Source organism: Micropterus salmoides, unplaced genomic scaffold (genome assembly GCF_014851395.1).
Source record: "Micropterus salmoides isolate LMB-PRFRI ecotype aquatic unplaced genomic scaffold, ASM1485139v1 Ms_hic_scaffold_13, whole genome shotgun sequence".
In the NCBI taxonomy this organism is placed as follows: domain Eukaryota; kingdom Metazoa; phylum Chordata; class Actinopteri; order Centrarchiformes; family Centrarchidae; genus Micropterus; species Micropterus salmoides.
In genome coordinates, this window is record NW_024040374.1 from 13,841,842 (window position 1) to 13,865,677 (window position 23,836).

The 23,836-nt window shown below is 42.4% G+C and overlaps 1 protein-coding gene across 9 annotated transcripts in view; it reads right to left on the bottom strand.

Annotated features, from left to right (window-relative positions):
* Positions 1 to 23,063, bottom strand: part of LOC119900577 (ephrin type-B receptor 3-like) — a 60,864-nt gene extending 37,801 nt beyond the window's left edge. For 5 of the 9 annotated variants that reach the window (XM_038715665.1, XM_038715658.1, XM_038715655.1 and 2 more), the window contains exon 1: positions 22,341 to 23,062. In XM_038715665.1, coding sequence (XP_038571593.1) covers positions 22,341 to 22,404 — 64 coding nt within the window. In that variant the 5' untranslated portion in view covers positions 22,405 to 23,062. Of the gene's footprint in view, positions 1 to 22,340 lie in introns of all 9 variants that reach the window. The other 4 variants (XM_038715664.1, XM_038715656.1, XM_038715660.1 and 1 more) reach the window with 1 other exon arrangement.
* Between the last annotated feature and the right edge of the window lie 773 nt (positions 23,064 to 23,836).

The window sequence follows — 23,836 nt, forward strand, 5'->3', positions numbered from 1 at the left end:
TGGGGACACGGGATGTTTACATCACCTAACATGGAAACTATTGCCTCAACCTTTATCATAAATTAAGTGATTTTTTCACTTACAAACTTTCCTGGAAATTCTCTCTATGTTTTACAACATTTCATAATTCAGTCTGGGATTAGATTTTTTTTTCAGCAATAAAATCCAATGTTGTATGCTGACAGTAAACACTGTTTATGTATAACACTCTTGTCATGAATTAGATTGCTGAATCCAGGCACGGGGTGACTTGTGCAGTGTATGCCTCTGCGTGAGACGCCTAGATGCCATCATCTGATTTCCTAGCAAATGACTCAGCTAACTTCGACTGAAAAATGCAAACAAGCATGCGAGGAGCAGGTTCGCTTTTGCCCCAAGGATCTGCATATGGAAATATGGATCTCCTTGTCGAGTTTTGTGGGTATTTGCACGTGTGTATGTTTGTATTAGTCAGAGTGAGAAAGGAAGTGAGACAGAGTAATTTCGCTGTCTATTTGTGTTGCTTTTGGGTTTGATGTGCCATCACAGCTGTTGATTTTAGTTTCACCTCACGCTCCCCGGGGGGTAGCAATACCTGGGATATGATTCAGATTTTAAAAAACAATATAGTGTACTGCTTCCGCAGCTAACTCTGATTGATTTACTCGTCTGCCACGCAGACGAAAGGCATACAAATACACCACACATGAATGCCATAGGTGCACAGTTCTAACTTCTATAAAAATACTTCTTTGACACATACCAAGCAGGGAACACGCCTCCTAATGTCAGCCTCACCATTACCTAGCTTTCAACCATACCTATTTATATCATACACTGTAAAAAATGCACTCTCTCTTTTGTTCAGGCAATACTCCCTTTGTATGCAAAATTCAAAGCCTTGCTTGAGGGCACCACAGTAGAAGGAGCGGAAGAGCAGTCTGTGTTTATCAGACAATTTACTGTATGCAAGCCCTAAAAAAGGACATTATTTTTCAAAAAAATTAACATTCTCTTGACCTGAAACAATCTGCTAAATAACAGTAGATGGGGAAAAAGATCATTACTTCAATTCCCAAAAATATTCCTTACTTTAATGCAACCACAGTTTAGCATAAAAAAATATTCTTTCACATCTTCTAAAACTGATACGTGTCTTTTTATGTATCCCCCTCATATTCCATGTGCTTTGGCATTTACTTAAAGCTTGTTACTGATATTCAACAATTGCCTCATTATATGTTCATCCACAAAGAGAGAGGCATAAAACGGGGGTGGTGGACTAATTTACTCAGTGAGATAAAGCCGTGCAGATATTCTTTGAATTGCTGCTTTGTCTGGCCAAACCTGCGGACTACTCTGATGACTCCTCAGTGGATATTGCTAATGAAAAAACGGCCCTTGCAAACCTGATAAGAATCATGCACAGATGCTAGTAAATATGAAGTGCCTCAAAGGTCAAACAAGAAGAGGGAAAGATGCAATGAAATAAGCTTAATTCTTACTCAACAATCTTATTTAAATGAATCAAAGGGAGGCATGCATGTGTGAGAGGCAAACATCATTTAGCTATCCATCTATCTTTTTGAAAGGAAGATAGCATCCCAGCATGATGTTGGTCTGTGCGTATGTGCCTGTCTGTGAGCAGAAACTGGCACCTCTGCCTCTCGAAGGGATTTTGGGTAGTAGTGGTGCAAGCTAACAATGTGACAGGTGAGTGTCATGACTCACTAACTTCATCCAATTCACATTTAGCATATCCAGTCTGCCAGTGAGGTTTTGGCAGCCAACAATCTGCCCTTAAGCATACCTTCATCGACCCCCTTAGCCAAATTTCTACAGATTCCTTGTGTCCTGTTGTGAAAGCAAAGACTTCTTTGGAGAGTGGCCTTGCAGTTATAGAAACCTCACTGTAACTAAAACATCATAGGTCTGATCCTCAAAGTCAGTGTGTTCAAATGTACTTAAGAAGGGAAATTAACCTCTATTTGCTCAGTGATTGTAAGTCACTCCAAAACCGAGCATGTAGAAAAACTGACTGCAGTAGGACATGCACGCCAGATACAAAAACAATGAATGAGGATTGAACAATGTGAAAATAGACGAATATGTGCCAAATGACCCACATTTTCAATGCATTACTTCCCAGCACGACACAGCTACAGCACAAAGGAGATAGCTATTGAATATGGGTTTATTTGTTGAGATAAGCAAGGGAGAGGCGAGCGAGGAGAGAAAGTAAGAGAGAGGGAGAGAGATTCCCAGCTTTGGGTGTGGTTGCTTGTGACTTAAAAAAAGTAATTCAGGGCACACTCATTTAGACCGGCTTTGCTTGTAAGTCTCCATAGATTTCAGTAAAAGAAGAAAGAGAAAGAGAGGAAAAGGGGAAGAGACAAGGAATGACAGGGGGAGGGAAGGGGGAGCAAGAGATGGGAGTGAAAGAGAAAAGAAGAGATTCTCAAAGAGAGAGGGAGAGCAAAGCAGAGAAAGAGATGGGAATGAAAGGCAAGGGGGGGCAGCACGGTAACAAAGGGAGATGGGAGTGAACACAGGAGAGAAAAGGAAGGAGAGGAGAAGATGGAGAGCTGGTACATGCTCTCTTGTATTCCCCACAGCCCCTGCACTTCTTTTATTGCCACTGTGTTTTTGGCATGCTGACATGCAGTGGCCTTCAGAGACTGTATGTGTGTGTGTGTGAACGTGTGTGTAGACGTCTACGATGTCATGTGTATGTTTGTGTGTCTGCCTGAAGTGTCTGTGTTTTACATGTAGCCTGATGGGAACTTTTTTTGCTCATTGCCTTACTGCAGCTCAGGGAGCCATCGTCTACTTCACTGCTGTTCTTTTCTCTGCTGTTCTCCTCTCAAGTCCTTTTCTTCCTACTTTTGTCCCCTCCTGCCTTCCTCTGCTCCACTGCCCTGTCCCCTGCGCCAACCAGGGTGTCCATTCACAACACTGTGACTGTGTAGAAGATAGCAGCACAGATTCTGGGACCAAACATATGAAAATGTGATCGCAGCAACTTGTCCTTGGGGAGCTATGTGTGAATTTCAATAGAAACATTTCATTGGTGCCGAGAATGGTGTTAGTGTGTGCATGCACACTCACCTGTGTGAATGAATGGGTGTTTGGTTGTATGGGTGGAAGCTGGTGATTATCTGAGTGTCTCAGAGGCACTAGAAGCATTAAACATTAACAAATACACACACACACATACAACAGTTTTGTTCAATGGGAGGTGGGCTATTGTGCTGCCTGTGCAGTCAGATTCTGTGTGAGCGGTTACCTCACTGCTCTAATAGCAGGTTTCAGGCAGTTTTGTGTGTCAGCATGGGCTGACTCAACAAACAGAACTCAATCACATGGGAACACAAACCCATACTGTACACTTACATAATGCTAATGCATACACATTATGCATAATACATTATTTTAACAATAATAACACCAACACACATACAATTAGAAAATGAGACATATTATTAAGACTCATACACACACACACACACACACACACACACACACACACAAATCCTGTTTGTTCACTGGGGGTGTAGCCTAGAAAGAGCTGGAACCGGGCATTGAATAAAAGCCGTGGCTTTTTGAATGGCTGAGTACCACAAGAAAAGGGCTTAGCACCCAGCTTTGCCATTCTGTTTCAATAGCCACTGAGTCTCTCTCACAAACACATGCCCTCTGTCTCTTTCTCGCTCTTTTGCTCTCTCTCTCTCTCTGTCCCTCTACCATTGTTTCTCTTAATACAGTCTCTCCTAATACAGTCATCTGCCAACATATCAGATCAACTTACAATGCACTTCCAGTGCAGCATGTAATGATCATGCTGAATCTTATTAAATTTAGCTACTTCCTGTTACACCCGGAACAGCTGCCTGTCCGTCTGCAGTGAGGAGCAAAGCCCCAATGCGGTTCACATTTTCCGCATGCCAGTGGCTTCCAATTACTTTAAAACAGTTTAAAAAATACTGCGGTGGTAGAGACCAAAAGCCTTTGAAGTTGGCTTGTTTCTTTTCTGCTTCTCCTCGGAAACTTGCACAGACAGGATAAACAAAAAACAAAACCAAAATAGGAGCTGGGGACTACCCTATTAGTGCGGACTCCAGCTAGACATATTTAAAGCCGTCTTTTGGCTCACCGAGCAACCGCTGATGATTTATGAAGATGTTGCAGGGTAATTATCAAGTCAATTATCACCGCCAGTCATGTTAATTTCCCAGGTATGCCCTCGTTTACCTATAAGGAAGAAAAAAATAGAAGGGTGGGAAAAAAGAAAGGGAGAAAAAGTGGCAGATGGGGAATTTTAGTAGATGAGTAATTATACTGTACCTCCGCCACCACACATACACATCATCACACCCCACTCCCCTGTCCTCGCTTTTCAAAAGGAAGGATAAGGAGGACCAGGTGACATGCAAACCCTGCAGGCGGGCTGTTGTTTCTCACAGCGGCTCGTTAAATCGGCAGAGGCCTTGTTACGGTTTACCTGCTTGCCCAGTCATTATCCATTCAGGTCAAAGACACAGAGAACAAAAGAGAGGTTAGGGCAGTTGAAGTCAGGAATGCAACCTGCCAGGTCAGGGCTCTGCGGGCCTGTGTGACTGAGACAGTCTCACACACGCACACACCCTTTCTGTTACAGCCACGCAAATCCACAACACAAAGACCACATAAAAGCAGAGATATCTCTTTCTCTGTACACTCAATTACAAAGAAGTTGGGGAGTGACGCTTTATGTAAAATAGTTAAAATCTTAATGTAGCATGCAACTTTGCTACTACAAACGGGAACAGGAAAAATGGCCCTGATGCACTCATGTACAGTGTTTATATAAAACACTGGGCAAGGTAAACCAGGCAGGTCGGCTGGTTTTGTCCTTTCTCTTTCCCTCACAAATCCTTCCTTCCGTCCTTTCTCTTTCTATTTTGTTCCTGCCTTTATGAGAGTGTCTCCTTAACACAAACAGCTACCACTCCCATTCTTCTCTATCATTTCCTCATCCCTAGGTGTGTGTTCGCTGGCTATAACTAACTAACCAACTTTGGAGCTTTGGAGTGAAGTGGTTCAATTTTTCACCCCGCAAAACCTTGGCAACATTGCTCTCTTGCACGAATAGCTGGATACAACCTAATTTCTGTCTGCTGTTTTTTCATTCTTCTTTGTACTGTGTAACAACGGTTAATTGTCTATAATGACAAACAGCTGTGGATTGATTACTGAAAAGGGTTTATATATTTATTTTAGGGACCAGGCTTTTATTTCATTTCTGAAGCTGGTGGTGGCAGATAAATGTGTTTATTTGTTATTTGGCTTCATTAAATTAGAGTAAGAGGTGCAGAGGAGAGATCATTATTATTTATGGCTATTTTTTTTTCACATGCCACATACCCACAAATGGCTGGGTGAGATTAATCACATTGATCTGTTTTAGAGTGGAGGCTCTCTCTCACACTATCTCTCTCTCTCTCTCTCTCTCTCTCTCTTTCTCTCTCTTTTTCCTCCCCTTGCTTCCACCGAGATTCTCGTCGGCCCTGCATTCTTAATCGCCACTGAGTTAATTAATCTCACACTTGGCTGCTGTAATAACTCGACTTGTTAGACCTCCTCTGTGCAAATGGACTTTGCCTCTTTAGCAGCTAAAAGCACAAGTAATGAACCAGCCAGGAGACAGGCATAGCGAGAGCATCCAGAAAAGGCTTTAAACATGGCCATGTCAATGCTAATATCTACTAGACCTTTCATGTACTTTATATTTACATTTTAGCCATTTAGCTTACAGTCCTGCAAAGTGGCTTCTTGCAAGTGTAGCAACAAGCTCTGGTTTCTAGACAGCCAACATTGCAAGATGATATGATAAAATGCAAACATCAGCTACAGCTACAGACGCAACAAAAATTTCATGTGACTCTAGAGGTTTGTTGCAATATAAAGGAAAAAATAGGAGAGGAGAAGACGTTTCTGGTTTTTGTATTGCTTCAATAAATTATTACCATGTTTATTTTAAAACATTAGTATAATTACCATAAAAAAACAAAATCACTATTGTGAAGATTGACAACCTCTATCTATCTAAAATGCACTTCATATTTTGTGCCACACAGATTCCAGGAGACTGGCTGTATAACTTTAAAGTACACAGGGGGATTAACTTTATGGAACAAAACAATATTGACCTTTATATTGCAAACAATGCAAAACATTATTCTAGTTCCACAATTTCAACAACATGATCTCAGTACGACGATGGGTGTTTTGGGGTCATATATCTTTAGTCTTAAAAACAAAAAAGGAGGTGGAAGTAGCAGCACCTTGTTTCTATGGGAAATTTGGTAGTAGCTTTGATAAATATTTTATTCTTTATATAACACTTTAATATAAAAAAGAAAGTGGAGGAAAAGAGGATGTAAATCAAATGGAGATGACAATAATGAGCTATACCTGTTCTCAGTCCAACTCAGAATTTTCTGGTCAATCTCATGGTCAGGGATTGGTATGGTCCCAAACCTTATTACATATTAATGTATTTAACCTATGGAGAAACCACTCGATAGATAGTAACAGCACAGAATCCTGGCTCTGGGCAATTAAAAGAAATTGATGGATGGACAGACTTCCAAAGCTGCTGGGGTCCATATGGCGGGGGGCTTTCAGGGGCTCACTTCAATTACGTAAAGACCTCTGTGCATTGGCATGACACACAGAGGACCCCAGACAGCAACAACAGCGAAAGACAGAATAATTTGTGCAGTGGTTAGTAACACACTTGGACACATACTGTATATGCATACACACATGCACAGAAACAGCCAGACTGGCAAGGACACAAGTCCCAAAATGCAATGCTTCACACACACACACACACACACACACACACACACACACACACACACACACACACACACACACACACACACATACATACACACAACACAGGAAGACATAGACACAGACAAAATTTGCTTTCCGTCTTTCTCTAACACACACATACACAAACAGAAACTCAACCTGTCATTGTCCGAGTAAGATGGATGTCTAAATAATCGCACCATGATTACAGAGCCACTTGCATCAGCGATCTATGCCCAAGGACCCTCACACACTCCAGCAGGTCTGCTAAACCCTAGCCAGCTGGCTGGCCTAGAGTTTATGCCTCGATTCCTCTTTCATCTGAAGGTGTCCTGTTGCCCTTAAAGCACCTAAACAGCAGTATAAATCTAAACAAAAAAGCTGGTAGTACATCAGGACAAGGGAGTAAGAGAGGGACACTATCTAAACAAGAAGTTAGGTAGGTTGAAGTTTGACAGTTTGGCTGAATGATGTAGATGACAAATGAGATTAGGGAGGGAACAGTTCTGGGTTAAATATCTTTTTTCTTCTAGCTTGTTTTTATCTCTATAGAAGATATATAGTGTGGATATTTTTCATTTTGTCATCTGTCTACCTTTCCATCCCTCTGTCTTTCTCTTGCGATATGTAGGGGGAATATGGCCTACCTTGGCTAATATATTATTCAGCCTTAATTGTTGTGTAACTAAAGTTGGCAGTTTGGAGTAGAGGGTGTCACCAATTACCCCCACAGCACCACTACCTGCACACACACACACACACACACACACACACACACACAAAATAGCCACTGTAGCCACAAGGATGCCGGGCGCATATTGATTTATGTGCTGACACATAGTGTGCATGTTTGGGCATATACATACACATATACATATTTTCCTGTACCTAAAACATGGATTTTCATCTTGAATGGATGTAAATCTGAGCAGGGATACAGAAGGTCATCCGGGAATTTCAACAGGATCACAAAAGTATTATAGAGGTGCCATGCTATCACCGGCAAACACCAGCAGCTGCGTGTTCACGTGTGCATGAGTATTCTGATTTGTTCATACACTTGCAGGGGTCATCGGTTAAAAAGGTCACGTTATAGTCAATATTCATTTAAAACATTATCCATTGCTGTTTTGACAGCCCACTCTGTTTTGAATTAATATTATCTGAATAATTTGACTACAAGAGGGGCTGATGTGTGCTTAGTAGTGGAAAAAAAAGACTAGAGAAGGGACAACAATGTTCTGGGTTGAAGGTACTTATGAAAGGAACAACAATCAGGGAAACAATTTTTTACTACTGTTTTTGCCTTTTCAAACATACATGTGAAAATGGACATATATGTGTAAATTCAAGTAAACACAAAGAAGAGGAATCTTGTTTTGAACCAGGGTTGTCCAAGAGAAGAAATGGTTAACTTTTTCATAACTCACCCAGAAGTTTCCCCCACCTACCCACCTGCCTTATTGTGATCCTTATAACACAGCCTCCGGCGAACTTAGCTAGTTAAAAAATAACAATCCCAGTGTTTATGCCTAAGCTCACCCATTAGCACAAGTGTTCAGCTGGGTTCAGTTCTGTTGTGGCCCGTGGCAACACAATCCAAAGGGAATAAACAACGAAGAGGTGCAAGTTTGTTTTTCTCCCCAACTGGAGACACTGAAATGAGATGTACTAAAAATATCAGTATGTTTCCATGAAGCTCATATGTGTTCCATCTACCTTCAACACAAGCACATACACACAAGCCAGACCTCTTGGTGGTCCAAGTGAGTTAGGTGGGGTTGGTAATGCTCCAACCACAGGGTGTGGATCAGCACCGACTTGATTAGTCATCGGCCCTGACCCTGAACCAGTCAAAGTGGGTAGAATACAAATGAATCCCCAGGGCCGTTGGCCAGTAAATCTGACTCAGGACCAGTGTTTATGGGATTCAAACCGCACCACACAAGGCCACAGCGGATGGGCTTACTGACCCTGAACAGTGACTTCATTGAAAGGAAGGGAAAAAGGCTTTTGGGCAGGGTGTTTGCTGGACTGATTGGTAGTTATAGTAATTATAAGATTGGGGTTATAGTAATTACGTCTACTGGCATACTTCACTCGACAAGGTGTTATGAAGGCAACAGTATACATCTGTTGTTTTCCTATGCTTGAAACAAGCCCCTGTTTAAAGGAAGAGACACATATCAATAAATCATGACAAAGTTAAATCTGTAAAGCCCTTGCTGCTCTGGGAAAGTGTTAATATTTCACCAACATGAGCCCCCCCCCCTTTCGTTCTGTTCCTTCAGGTTCTCTTCCATATCTAATGACTGTCAAGGCTCAACGCATCCGGGCTGCTCTATTCTTGGGTTAATGAACAGGTGAGGAATTACTTAGACAGACGGAGATGGAAATTGATTTTTTTAAGTGTTGCCTCATTATCCCATGTGAGGCACTTTATCCAGTACCACAGAAACACAACACCAGACAACGTGGATTGTGTACCGTCAAGGTCATATGGGTGTTATGGTTCCGTGTGTGCATTGACAGAATGGGGGTCGACGGTCTGGATTGAGACTATATGGATTGTCTGGAAGCAGGGCCATTAGTGAGGGACTAATTAGGGGAGACCAAGTGGTCTCCAGTACCAGTCGAAGCCAAGATTCATAAATAAGTAAGTGCAGGGGCAGCTTGGTCGCTTAATTAACAAAGCGTGAAAAAAAGGCGTGAATCCCAAGAGGCACAAACCCAATCTGGTTGCAAGGATGGGCTATCGGCAGCGATCCTGTCTATCTTCATGGCATTGATTGATGGCAAGCCAAATTGAATCTCTAATCATCACCACCCTTTTATATCTGCACCCGTGGGGATTTACAGAGGCCAAACGTGGCACAGGAGGTAATGCTTTTGTATCCCTTTCCTGACATAGTGGCATAAACATTGCAACCCCCCACAACCTTTCTCCCCTGCTCACATGACCATCCCCATCTGGCCAGGGGTTATCTGACCCCTGTGTCTGTGTTCTCGCTCACACTTTCATGTCTCTGCCGATTGTTTTCACACTCTAAGCTGTTTGGCTGAGGTATTTAAAACCCAGACACCTCACACGACTCCCACTTAGGCACCCTCTGCCACCTAAAGCAACATATTGCATTACAACCCACTACCCACCCAGCCTTTCTTTTTTGTAGCCATTCCTTCTGCACTAATCTTCTGTATTGTCCAAGCTGACAGGCAAGGAACATGTTTTGCGAAAAAAAGCCGCAGGCGACAATGACATGTTGAAAGAAAACTGCATGTCAGACCTGTCATGTAAGGAAACAATTTCAGTCAGTGGAAAGAGGGGAGATGGTGTGCATTTGTCATGCCTTTCAACTGCAGACTTTCCTCTCTCCATATACAATAGGGGAAGTCATCTTGACAGTCAAGACCTTATCAAGTAGTGGGCAACAACAAAGGGTCTCTGAGAAGTAAATAACATCTGTCTCCCAGCTGCTTACTGTCACTGTTGGGATTTTGATATCACAAGGGTGTGAGATAACAGGGAAAGGAAAAGAATACTGCAATTAGGACCTACTGTAACTGTGATAAGCTGTGGTCACAGAAGAGGGAACTGAAGAGGGGCAGCGGGCAGAACGATGGACAAAAAGGATGGGATGAAAGACGAAAGGATGAGAATGACACTTAAAGAGAGGGGGCGGAGAGATCATAGGCTGTGAGCAGGGCTGGGAAAGGGACAAGGCCAAAGAGAGTGACAGGGAGGTGAAGAAAAGGAAGGTAAACAGCATCTAAAAGGAGGCTTTGTCTGCAGAGGATTTTTGCTTAATGCCCACCTTTTTCGGTGGAAAGCCTTGAATCTTTCAGTTCTGCCTCTTTGACAGGCCAGAGCGCTAGGGTGTCTGGCTGGCACAAAACATACAGGGACCTTGAAATTGGTGGTACCTGATTAACTTATGCAAAACAACCACTGCGGTTCTACAGCCTCAGACTTCTTCTAATAAAATATATTTGTCCATTTAAATGAATGAAATCTGAATCAAAAGTAAACTTTGCCGCTCTATAAAAAGAAACCAAATGTTGAAAATGACACCATGCTTTGTTCCTGTTGATAACCTAGTTTACTGTAACAAGGCTCTGAATTTCTCAGACATTTAACTGTGAGCAAGCAATAAAACCACAACGCTTGGCTATTGATAAGCTTGCACTCACAGCTCGTATGAGATTTGTGTTTACTCACTCCCTCTGCCTTTTTGTTTAACTCTAATTATTCCATTCCATCTACCATTGACTCACCCACTTTGACACTATAGGAGATTGCATCTTGAAATCGTCACACAATGTTTCCATTGATCTGCACTGGCTGGCTTGTCAGTTTCATTAAATAAAACACTGACAGATTCCTTCCAGACTGCATCAAAGCCTAGACCTTTCATCTGGGACCAATGTGAGTTTATGTGTGAGTAATAAACAGAGACTGAGGGTAAAAGATGGTGAAAGGTATTGGTGGAGAGCAATTGATCATCCTTCCTAGGCATAAGCCTGTATCTGGGAGGAAGCTGCATGGTGTGAAAGTGGACGACAGGTTAGTGGAAAGCGTCCAAGTCAGGAGATTACAGTTTCTCTGCTCGGGGGGAACTCACAGTCTCAGAACCTACTGCTGCTCTGTTCCTCAGCTCTTCACATTCCTTCCTCCTCTTCTTCCGCCTGCTACCTATCCTCCTCTACTCCTTTCCCCCGAACCACAACATAATTGACCTTGGCTCCCTGCAACCTCTGGCCTGCATAGTTGCTTCTCTCAACACCTTTTGAAAGGAAGTGGCTGGCCAATAAACAGAACTAAGTGGCTTTTGAAAACGAAAACCCTCTCTTCTTCCCTCCCTCTCTCTCTCTCACTCTGCATGACCTCACACACACACACAACTCCAACTCTGAGGTGCTTAAATAACTGATAACCTTTCTGACTTTGACTCTGTTGGTGGGATGGAGGGGTGCAGCATGGCGAGAGTTGGACCCGTCATACACATTGCTCACCTAGCCAAACTAGAGGCTCACACTGCAGAGTAGGGCGGGGCAGTTTAGATTTCATGGCAAAAAAGGGGCATCCCTGGAAGTGAATGAGCTTGCAACTGGCTGAAATCCGCCACCTGCTATCTCCAGCCTTCCTGCGATGTTGGAGTCCACAGTGCTAACACACCAGTCTCGCAAAGGTAAAAGGAAGGTCAGATACCATGTATAAACTCTAGACGTCTTGCCTTCTTGATCTTTTTTTAATTCCTCCTCTCTCTTTCATTTCACACACATGCATACACACTGCTACACACCATCAAAACGCCATATTTCTGGGGAACCAAAGCGGATAAGACATGAGGAGTCTTTGAACTGCCTGGATGTTTCAAGCCCCTTCTACTCCTCTCGATCTCTGAGCTCCCCTGCTGCTCTGTTGGGACAGGGGAGAAAGGGGCTGATCGATATGCTCTGACAGCAATGAAATGAATGGAACCAGCTGATTGATCCATTAGCAGAGGAGTGAGTGGATGTGGGCTCTGACCCCACAAAGCTCGTGGTTGCATGCGTGAGGATTTCGTGGGGGCTTGTCTGGTTTGTGTATTGGGCGGAGGTAATGCGTGTATGCGTGTGTATGGCTGTTTGATTAAGGAACTGTCACCATTGTATGTGTGTGTGAGCTGAGATGTCATAAGGGATTTCCATAGGGTGTGAGAGGGGAAGGTAAGCTGTTTATGGCCTGACTTGGCACGGGGGGGGGGCTACATTGTCCGGCGCTTTCATCTGGCTCATTGCAATTAGTGTTTCACAGCACTCGTTGTCAAATCCCTGTTTAATCCACAGTTAACAACTGCCATGTCACACAGGCATATGGACACTGAATATACATTTGAAATTACATATATGTGAATTATACATTTTATCTACAGTTGAGGTTGCATTGAACGTATTATTTATTGCATCTTACAATCAAAAAGAAGAAAGTCTGCTGCAGAACTTACTTTATTGTAACAGTGAAACAGCAGCTCTGTGAACTAACTAAAGCTGATGGCAAACCCAGGGTGGCCTCCCTTCCTTTCCTCTGTCTGTTCCTGGAAAAACACATCAAGAGAGTATCTGTGTCCCAGACACACACATATATCACTTTATAGCTCTCTGCCATCTACAGCCCTACCAAATGGACAGGTATTAGGGCCATCTGAGTCACAAAAGGCCAAAAGGAACACCTCCACATTTGCTAGATTGCCCCCATGAATTGCTGGCCTTAATAATAATAGCCAGTTTGACCTTCCTTTCATTGCCCTCTAAATATTGCACTCACTTAAACATTAAAGTCACTGTGTCACTGAAACTCCATTTCAACTTGAGCTGAGGTTAAATAAATGTTCCCCACAGCTGACAGTGCCTCCAGGAGGCTGCAGCATGGAACCATGGGGATTATGTAAATGTCTTGACAAAAGGTCACGTGTGATTGTTGCTAGCTGCCACTGAAATGTGCTGGATTCATCGTGTGTGAGCTGTGCACTAGGGAGTGTGCTTAAGGAGTTCAGAGTGAATTTGGTGCGCTGTTGATAAGACAGCAGGTTGAACCTGCGCTGTTCTCAAGAAGACAAAAAGGGAATGGGAGAAATATTTAATAGAAGTGGGGAGCCCTCCTCTTGCCTGCGGGGCTTTTGAAGTGTAGATGAAGTGCAGGTGGTGAGTGTTTTTGACACCAAGGATGAGAAGTGGGGTGGAATAAGGTGGAATAGCGGCCTGCTCCAACACTGCACTCAATGGGAACACTCACACTCACACAGACCCCTTACCAAGTAAAATATACACTTTCCAAACAATCTTGTTCTCCTACAAGCATTATGGTTAATTACAATATACATTTGAGCCCATCACATCAGTCATGACTTCAGCTTTTCTCTTGAAGCCGTTCCTATCATCACACATCGGTGTTCACACAAAGCTGTTTTTCTGGTGTTGAAGGGAACAGGCCCTGGAGCAAGGTCCTGTGTCTCAAAAAGTCCCACCATCAACTACCCAGCTATGGCTAAACTCAAAAAAGAAATTCCCCCCCATCTGTCTTTTCTTCTTGCAGTTAACAAGACCAGCAAAGAGTGAAACCAGGATATGTGGACTTTCTCACCCCTCAAGGCAAACTGTTTTACAGCGGCGTCCACTCTCCAGACAGATGTAACTGGCTATTTTTTAAAGACAAATATCAAAGATCTCTTTCTGCTTCATCAGCAAAATTTGTTACAAGATTCTGTAGCTCATAAAGAAATGGTGGGAGGAGGCCCCTAGGTGGATCAAACTGCTGCTAGAAGAAGTCTACTCCCCCAAACTCCACCCTGTGTTCCTTTGAATATCCCTGCCTCCTCTGTGCTCGCCAAGTGACGAGCAACATAATGGTTGTCACATGTCCCTACAGGCTCCTACATGCAAAAGCTATATACAATTCCCCTGTTGTGCAGACTGGCCCCGATGACAAAAAAAGCCAAGCGTGTATCTCTGACCCAGTCTCCAACTGGTCAGTTGTTTGAGTCGGTCCCTCTAAATATACACATCCTCTTCCAGTGTATTTTTATTTGCCACTGGAAAACGATAACCCCTGGAGCTTGATTGTGTTAGGGCAGCTATTGTTGAGAAAGAACAAGATAGCCTTGGGGAGTAAGCCCCAAACAAATTCACCCAAACAGACTGCCATCATGACCTCTGCATAGGGGTCACCAGACGTGGGCTGAGAGAAGGTCCCAACTCACTTATAATCTGGACATTTTGACACATGGTAATTTCAGCTGCACTTTATGGACATCAGGTGCCGACAGGGCCTATAAAACACCAACTCTGATGGCCATTAATATTATGTCAGACATTTCATCAGTATTTTGAAAGCCATTAATGTAGTCCAGTAAGGACCAGAGAAGGGGAACATCCCTGTCTGAGTGAGCTGAACAAAGTGAAACATGCGTCACACATCGACACAAACACATGCATGCTCACATGCTATAAAACTTTGCGGCTCCATGACAAAAACGAACAGGTTCTGAATAAGTTTTGACCAATATACAAGTAAGGGGCTGTCAATAACTTTTTGTCTTTCACCTAATTCAGGGAATACAGTTATACAATTATTTGGTCTGAAATGGTTAGGAAGTTTTGCGGCATGAAAATGGTCTGAAACCTAAGCGAAAGGTTTTAAGTAAATAAGCTGAACCTTCGTTCCTATTATTGCCACGGACTAATACAAAGGGTGGTGTGTCCATTTCTCTCTGCTGTCATCACATGACTTTATTTTTAATTCAGTCCTCCTTGTTAGAGGAGCAGACATACCGTGAAATACTGTACCCCCAGCAATACACACACACTCCCCAACCCCTGTAACCTCCTAAACACACATATACACTCTCCTTCTGCCTAGATGCACTGCCCAGCTTGCTTTCCCTGTGAGGGCAAAATTGCTCCCTCACTCTCTCTCACTGTGTGTCTCACCATTGTTCTGCTCGGCTGACTACAGACACCAGCAGTGTGTCTGTGCAGTGGGCAGGCCCAGACACATTCGCCCTCCTCTGCTTGCTCTCGACAGTGTGTGTCAAAGACCTGCCATCCCACAAGGCCCCACTGTCGGATGCCAAGATGGACTGCACACCCAAATGCCATACACAAAACAGCCATACACACAAACTGCATGCACACGTACAGCTTTGGAAATAGTCCAGAAAATAGTCTTAGAATAACCTACTCTCATGAAGCTAACACACTACTCACTTCCGTGAACACAAATACTTAACTTTAAAGCAATTACAACACGACACTATACACAGCTACATTGGTTTGGTTATATGTTTTTTAAAGTATTGTTGGTCTCCAATTTTACTTGGATTAACATAAAATGGATATTATAACATAAATTCACCTCAATATCATAAAAACCCCTTATTTTTATTTAACTGCAATTACAATCCTCATATCTCCTGAGCTACACCCCAGGCGGCTGTGGCTCAGGAGGTAGAGCGGGTTGGCTGTTAATTGGAAGGTTGGGGGTTCAAACCCTGGCTCCCCCTGGTTGCGTGTCGAAGTGTCCTTGGGCAAGATACTGAACCCCGAATTCCCCCTGGCGGCTATTCCGTCAGTGTATGAATGTGTGTGACTGGTGAATGCAGATGTAGTGGAAAAGACTAGAAAGGCGCTATACAAGTACGGAGCCCAATTCTTTTTCACAAACTAGATTTACTTTACAGTGTTATATAAATGGCTAAATTAAACCATTTCGTGTTTTGTCACTAGTGGCTTTGCATGGTTGTTGTTATGCACATACAAATACAGCCTTTGACATCTATATCTTAATATTTATGTCAGCTGAAAAATATGGTTGGATTTAACTACATTTGGAGGTTACTGTAAACTAACACTAACAACCATAAAAATAATTGTATTATTGTAATAATAATATTCTTACACTCATATTTCTCTTATCTGTGTAATTTTGCTGCTGGTTTTATATTCTGCCTCTGCTGATCCTGTTTTGTCATCCCCAAAGGCTAAGCTGGAAATGGCCTTTGTGTTGTAAAGCCCTAAACACATACAGTAAAATGGACATGACTTGAGGCCATCCTCTGTGTCATATTTTGTCTCATCTTCAATAAATACTCCACAGTATCAAAGCTGATCATTCTATTTTCATCCCTGCTGCATTATTTTGGCCTGGTCATATGGCTTTGTCCACTTCCTGGTGTGTGAAGGCCCCAGCAGGCCTGACACGGCAGTTGCTTGCCTACATGTGAAATTCCAGCTTGGTGAATCTTTCCGCACTGCCATATGAGCCATGAACCATCAGTCCATGCACATGAGCGCTCCCGCAGGCCAGTCGCATCTGTAAGGTCTGTCAACTCTGCTGCTCTATGGGTCTCTGATCCAAATCTGCCCCACATCCCAACCAAACCACCTCACAACTCCTCCTATACCATACCATCCCACCCCAACTCCCAAAATGTCCTGAGATGTCTTCCTGAGCGCCTTACGCCAATCTGAACCTAAGTCACTATGCATCTGTTCAACATGGCTGCTGTCTCGCATATGACCTACCGACTGGCTGGGTTCTCTGTCGAGGTCAATATACCATGGTAGTGCTGAAAGTGAGGAACTGGTACTGTTGTTTTCTTTCATGTCTGAATGGGTTTGTTTCTTCTTTTAAACAAGTGTATATCTGTGAATTTTGACATTGATCTGCATTACGCTGCTAATTTGTTACTCTGGAGCAAGTATTGGAAATTCAAATGCACTACCAATGGGAAGTACAGCATAAAAATGTAATGAACATGATATGCAAAAATAACTTAATGTTATAGACTTTATAGTAAGATGCAAATTGAGTTGACCAATACTACTACTACTACTACTACTACTACTACTAATAATAATAATAATAACAATAGTTTTATTATTATTATTATTATTATTATTATTATTATTATTATTTCCCAGCTAATAAAATAAATTACCCTAATTTGATTTCAATGTCTGTAAGTCTAAATTCTTACTTACAGATAATATTACAAAAACAATTAATAATAATAATAATAATAATAATAATAATTCATATTATTAGTGTTGTTGTTAACAGTTAGTGTTATTAGTGTTGTAAAAGTAGAAAGCCTTTGTGCCTAATGTGCATTCGTGGCTATTGCACAAGAGGCGAAGTCATCCTTCACACAGCCAATTGATTCAGGACGCACTGATAAATATCCTTATGAATTGCTAATTGCTTCTAGCAAGAAGACAGCTAGGCAGTCTCCCGCATCAAACCTGATTCTGCGGTTTTAAAAGGCTGAGTAGCGCTGAATCACTCGATCAATAAAACCGCATCAATTGGCACTTTGAACACTCTTTGTGTTGTGTGTTTCTGTGTGCGCGCCTAGGCGACTGCCTGTTTACATCTCCACCGACAGTTTCTTATTCACTATTATGAAAAAACAAGTATTTCTGCTTGATAAGCATTCTTTAAAAAAAACAACTACTAACGTACCTACTAATAGATAGATAGATAGATAGATAGATAGATAGATAGATAGATAGATAGATAGATAGATAGATAGATAGATAGGAGTCCTTTACCATTTTGCTGACTTCCACATTGCCCTCGGGAATGATTCATTAGTAGAATTGCCAGAATGACTTTGCTTTTATTTTGCAAATTCGCTTTCACGCCTCTTTAGTGGGTTTCCACTCGGCTCTTGAATGGTCTGTGTGATAGCTGCCATACAGCCACTAATAGTTCCCTTTGTCACTTCAATTGAGACCCTAAATACATTTGTTCATTGGTTTGCTTTTGAATGATATGTAGAGGAGCTCTTGCAGTAAAGTTTAACATTGCAACTTCACTGTGAGTCCTGCTCAGGCCACACAGACTGCTGCGACCATAAATAACACCCGGTGAATGAAGGCCTTCGGACAGCAAGCGTGTCGGACAAAATGGCCACATTACTCCCTTTATCATCAATGTCAACTGAGTTTTACCAAGAAGCAGCCCTCCCAAACCTATAACAAGACCCAAATTTGATTTTGTACTTTTTATTAATGTCAAATGGAACACATATCAAACAAGCCGCCAATTAAGCTGTTTCTTTGAAAGTTATTAGGGGTGGAAAAAAACACAATCACTTTAGCATTAACAAGTATTCCCGTAAAAGTCACATACAATAATCTCACCTAAAATTTAATTTAGGCCTAAACAAGTTTCTTTTATTTGTGGGAATAGAGTTTACGAATTAAAAATGCCTTCTGCGCCCTATATCTTAGTATGTAATAAAATGGAAGACAGATTATGTTTCCTATTTCTATTCTTAAATTAAGACAGTCTTTCTCTATGCCTAATGATCACAAACTGGGGGGTGGGGGTATTATACAGGTCCCCATCCCATCGCCATTTATGATTGACCATTGCCTTACTTCCAATGTCTGGTAATATTGATTACAATGGGATTTCCTCTGCTATAGAAAGACCGGGAGAGAGAGAGTTAGGTGAGAAACGTGCCAACTGCAAACAGGCACAGGAAAGCTCCTGTGGAGGTGTGATCTCACCCACGTAAAAAAACATAAACATGTGAGCTTCAAATGCCCTGGTTGTACGTAATCACTCCACAAAATACACCGCCGTAAAGTTTAGACAGAAAATTATTCCAGGTGAGCGTTGTTCAACTGGAAGTTGTTTTACAAAAGGCTGGGCTTTGGATAAAGTACATCAAGTAAAGTATATCTGGGTTAATGTAATAATAAATACTCGCCAAACGTTTTCAATGAACACAATTTTGTCCAGCTATGGCTCCTAACCTGGGAAGTTGTTAAACTGAAACGCCATCTAATGCTTACATGCTGGTAGAGTCTAGATGAGAACCAATGATATGTCTTCTATCAGCAACTAGAATGTCATACAACGGGGATGCATTAAGACAAGAAACTGAGATAAACTGCATTGTCGTGGGTGCACTGTTCGTTGGTCTGGCCTGCGTGTCATTAGTTTATTCCTGCCACCCCCCCCCACCCGTGCTTCCTCCCTATATCACAAGTAATTTACACCGAGGACTAACCACAGCGCCTGTGCTACACAGGACTGTCATCGACGCAATTTGTCTCCTCAGCACACTGATAAAAGCCTAAGTTCAACAGCTAAGGCCTTTCTTACACCCACTAAGGCCTGACCTCACCCGCATTGCAACGATCAGCTTCTCATTTTGACATAAACATAATTAAGTTTATTATCTAATAAAAAAAAAGAAAATAACCTGAGTGGAATTAGAAGTCGTGAACTTCAGACAAGAGACACGTTTCAATATCCAAGCTGTAACACCCCCCCCCCCCCCCCCCCCCCCCCCCGCAATTCTATCGAATAAAAATAGAGACCTGGGTATTTCATTATTTTGCACAGAGCAACAAAACAATCATTAAGACAGGAAAACAACTGCTCGTACTTTTATGGGCCACATTTGAGGCGAGTAAAATCACCCAATTAGTTCAATCAAGTGAAGTGAAAAGATTCAGATTATTGTTTAGCATTGATGTTTGCAGCCACTGAGGACTCAGAAACGAGCGAAACCCTGTAATAGCCCCATAATTAAAAGCAAATTAAATTTACAAGATTGAAGACGTTTGGTTTAACCGTTAAAGAGTGGATGAGAACAAACAACGGAAAAAAGAAATAAGAGGAAAAGAAAACATTAATTCATTTAGAGCCTTTACCCGGGCTGAGTGACCCCGGGACCCGGAGAAAAGCACGGTGGGGCCGGGGTAACTTCCCCTCCAGGCTGTTTCTTTCTCCCTGAAATGCCATAAACCTAGATATACCAGAAAGAAGTCCCAGCAGTGGCTATAAATCATCCGGCTGTATTAAAAGCTTTAGTAAACCCCCAGCCAGGTCAGTCGGGTACAATTTATGGTATCACTTATGTAAGGAATAGATTGTTCTAACGAAATTCATCAATTTCAAGCCTGTGCGACTCGCTGTACTATTGTCAAGAAAAGCTCTCTTTCTAAGTCTCTACCTCAATCTCTCAATTCCCTTCTCCCTCTCTCTCCCTCTCTCTCTACCTCTGGAGTCCCCGACTGCTGCACAACAAGAATCCACTCATCCATTCAAGCCATGTGTTTTAAGTCAATGGTTCCTTACTGGGGTCCGGTGACCTACAGGGGTCACTGGGAGAGGTCCAGGGGGTCCCTAGCAAAATAAAGAACTACAATTTCAAAATAATTTTGTTCAGGGGGAGCTGGTATTAGAAAAGTGTAATGGCAGCCATCCACCTACAGAGTAATTAATTCAGCACTTTTATTCAGCAACGTCAAAACTGCATTTTAGTCTGATTGCTGGTTCTAATGTAAGGTCCCTTCTGTGTTGGGAGTCTTATCATATCATACTTGGTCGCCCTGTTATTTAGTGATACCAATAAAACAACAAACCTTATCAGATAAGCTTTGCACTATTTTAACTCATGATACCCGTGTGTTCTTTACCCCTGGTCCTGGCAGAGGAAGCAGTAGTGTGAATTGTGATTGAAGAGCAAGAAGCACCGACTGTAACAGGCCTACGGATGTTTTCTGAAATAAGGGTCAAGACACTGTGTGAAAGTGAGTAGAGAGGTAGACTTGAATCAAATGCAAGTGAACTGGTGTTGAGCCAGATTGCAAAATGATGATGATGATGTTGATGATGGAATTATTTAGTTTTGTGAATGTTTAATAAGTCACACAACTTTAATTGGAGCGGGATAAATTACCGTGTCCTTTAGCGTAATGTTTATACTGTCGCCTGTGTGTATCTACTGTTTATAGGAAGCCTATCCACTGTATATGACTCATGTTTAAGCATTAAAGTAAAGTTTAAAATTGTCAAGCAAAGTAAAAAAAAAGTTGCCTTGACAGGCGTATTTAACTTGTTTTAAGAATTAAACAAACTCTTAAGACGTTGTGTGGACAGGTCGAGGAACAAGCTGAGAGAGAAAAGCGTTTAGTGAGCCAGTGGCCCACTGTCCTACTTTCCTACTGGCATCACAAGCCAACCGGGAGCCTTGCCTGCGCTCCAGCGTCCACAGTTTCACGCTTTAGGCCCCTTCCAACCTTATTTCAACTATACTATATATTTATTTGTATTTCCCCAAACAGAGCACAGTGAGGTATTCCAAAATGTAGGAAAGTTATAACAGAGGAGTGGGACTTAATTTCTCGCTGATTCTATGCACGGCAAACATCAACACTTAAACTGATGGCTTTGTTATTGGAAGCAGCTGTTATAAAATATATGTGTAAATAATCAGTCGATGCCACTTTAAGAAAAAAAATCATTAACAAAACTAAACACGAAATGAATACTGAGATAAATTAATTACAGTTAATTTGATTTAATTTACTAAATGGCATTTTGCGTTTCCAAGCCTTCTTTTATAAATGAGAAAAATCATAATACAGCTTTTCCATGTGAGCTGAGTATCAAAACAGACTATAATCTGATTTTTTTCAGCTTAGTCCACATGTCAAAAGGCCACAAATTCATACAGCCCTAAAGGATAAGCAGCCGTCCTGGAGAAATTGTCTGGGGTGTGGGGGGCTTGGAGCCGCGACTCCCCGATGAGATACAGTGTGGAGATAATTTCTCTTAAGTGACGAAGAAAGCACTAGCAGCCGGCAAAAGCTGATCTAACAAAAACGAATACACATTGTATCACTGAAATGGATGAGCTTCCCTTGACGCGCATAACAATTGTGTACTGAAACCTCCACCGATCAGCGCCTGGCTGCGTAAAGCTCATAATGCCATTTGTAATGCCTGAAAAAAAGCCAGATGGCCACTATGAAAACGAAACGCTAGTTTTGATTTGGAGATGACAGAAAACGAAGAATTTGGGTATACAGGAGCCTCACCCGCTGCGTTGCCCACCCTCTGAGAAGCATGCGTGCTGGCTCATTTGGTATGGAGGAAAATATGCTTTAGGCATCCTGCAACGCAACTGAACCAAAATGAAGATGAAATGTCTTACCTTCAACGGCGGACACCACGGGCAGCAAGAGGCTGCATAAAAGCAGAAAGTAATCCATTGTCATAAAGCGGTCAGGTCGGACATGTAAATAGACCCACGAGAGAGAGAGAGAGAGAGAGAGAGAGAAGAGGGAATACAATCCTGGGTGATCCGACGCTCCACGCACCCAGTCCCGTCCTAGTCCCAGCTGTGTCAAGCCTCCAGGACCAGAGTTACCCCCATTCACCAAAACACGTAAAGGTGAGTGTTCGGACGAAATAACACACTTGGAGTACAATGTGTGAATATAGCAGCCCTTCTCCCTTTTCAGCAATCTCCAACGTGCCTTTTTAAACCAGAGAAAAGGCACCGGGCGCAAGTCTTCCAGTCCGCTCCCCTCGCACCGAGTGTCTCAGCTGTAAACAGGTAGTCCAGTCCGTGGTCACCATCCAGAGAATATTTCCAGCAATATTTCGCTGATAGTCAATGAAAAAACAAGAAGTAACAGCCGTCTGGAGGAGATCTGAAGACTGTCTCTGTGGTCAGGGGAGCAGAGGCAAAGATAGCCGCACTTGTGTCAGAACCATGGAGTATAGTCCGAGCTAGGCATGTGCACACTCACGTGCGTCCACGATCAAGTGGTATTCCTATAAAGAGACAGCGGCGAATTCCCTGAGCGAATTCATCAGCTTTGGTGCTGTGTGAGTCGTCTGCTTCGCACGGCTTGTGCACTGGAATGAAGCACAAGGCTGTGGAGGAATAACGGGAGAGTGGCGAAGGAGAGAGAGAGAGAAAGAGAGAGAGAGACCAGGGGGCACCAGCAGGAGGAGGAGGGGTTACGGTTAAAGCGGCTGCAGTGAAGAATGTCTACCTTGAAAATCATAGTCTCATATTTATTATCAAAATAAAATCCTTGTCTGTTTAAAACAAGAGTGCATTTATAACATTTCCCTTCACTTCCCAGAGTAGTCTTTCTTCTCGCATCGCCTATCGGCACAGTTACAGCAGTATACCAAACGTCTCGTCTCTTCCAGACACTTGATTTAACACAGTTTTGTTTGTGATAGAATAATTTGATATTTTTTTCGAACAGTTTGTGTAACATTTTGACATGTATCTTTACGTGCATTTTTCTAGGATATGCAAGCCTTAATTATCAAGTTGGTCTTTTATTTTATTTTATTTTTATGTTTTTGCAGCGTATCACTCTGCCTTTCCTTTCCCGGGACTCCCAGCTCGTGCACAGGCATGGACGCACAGCGCCTCCCTGCGGGTCACTTCGCTTCATTGGAAAGGGGAAAATGAAGTTTCTGCTGAGGTTTTACTTTGATTAAAACAATTTTCTCTTCAGCTGCGTGACTTCAAATACTAAAACATTGCGAAAAGGCACCGATGGCAACACATTTAAACAGCGCCCCGCCCGTTTTCAGATTCTTCTGTACTTCGTTTAAAAAAATATATATGGATGAATAAAACGAGCAATTTAAGATCATTTAAGATCATTTTAATAATATGCT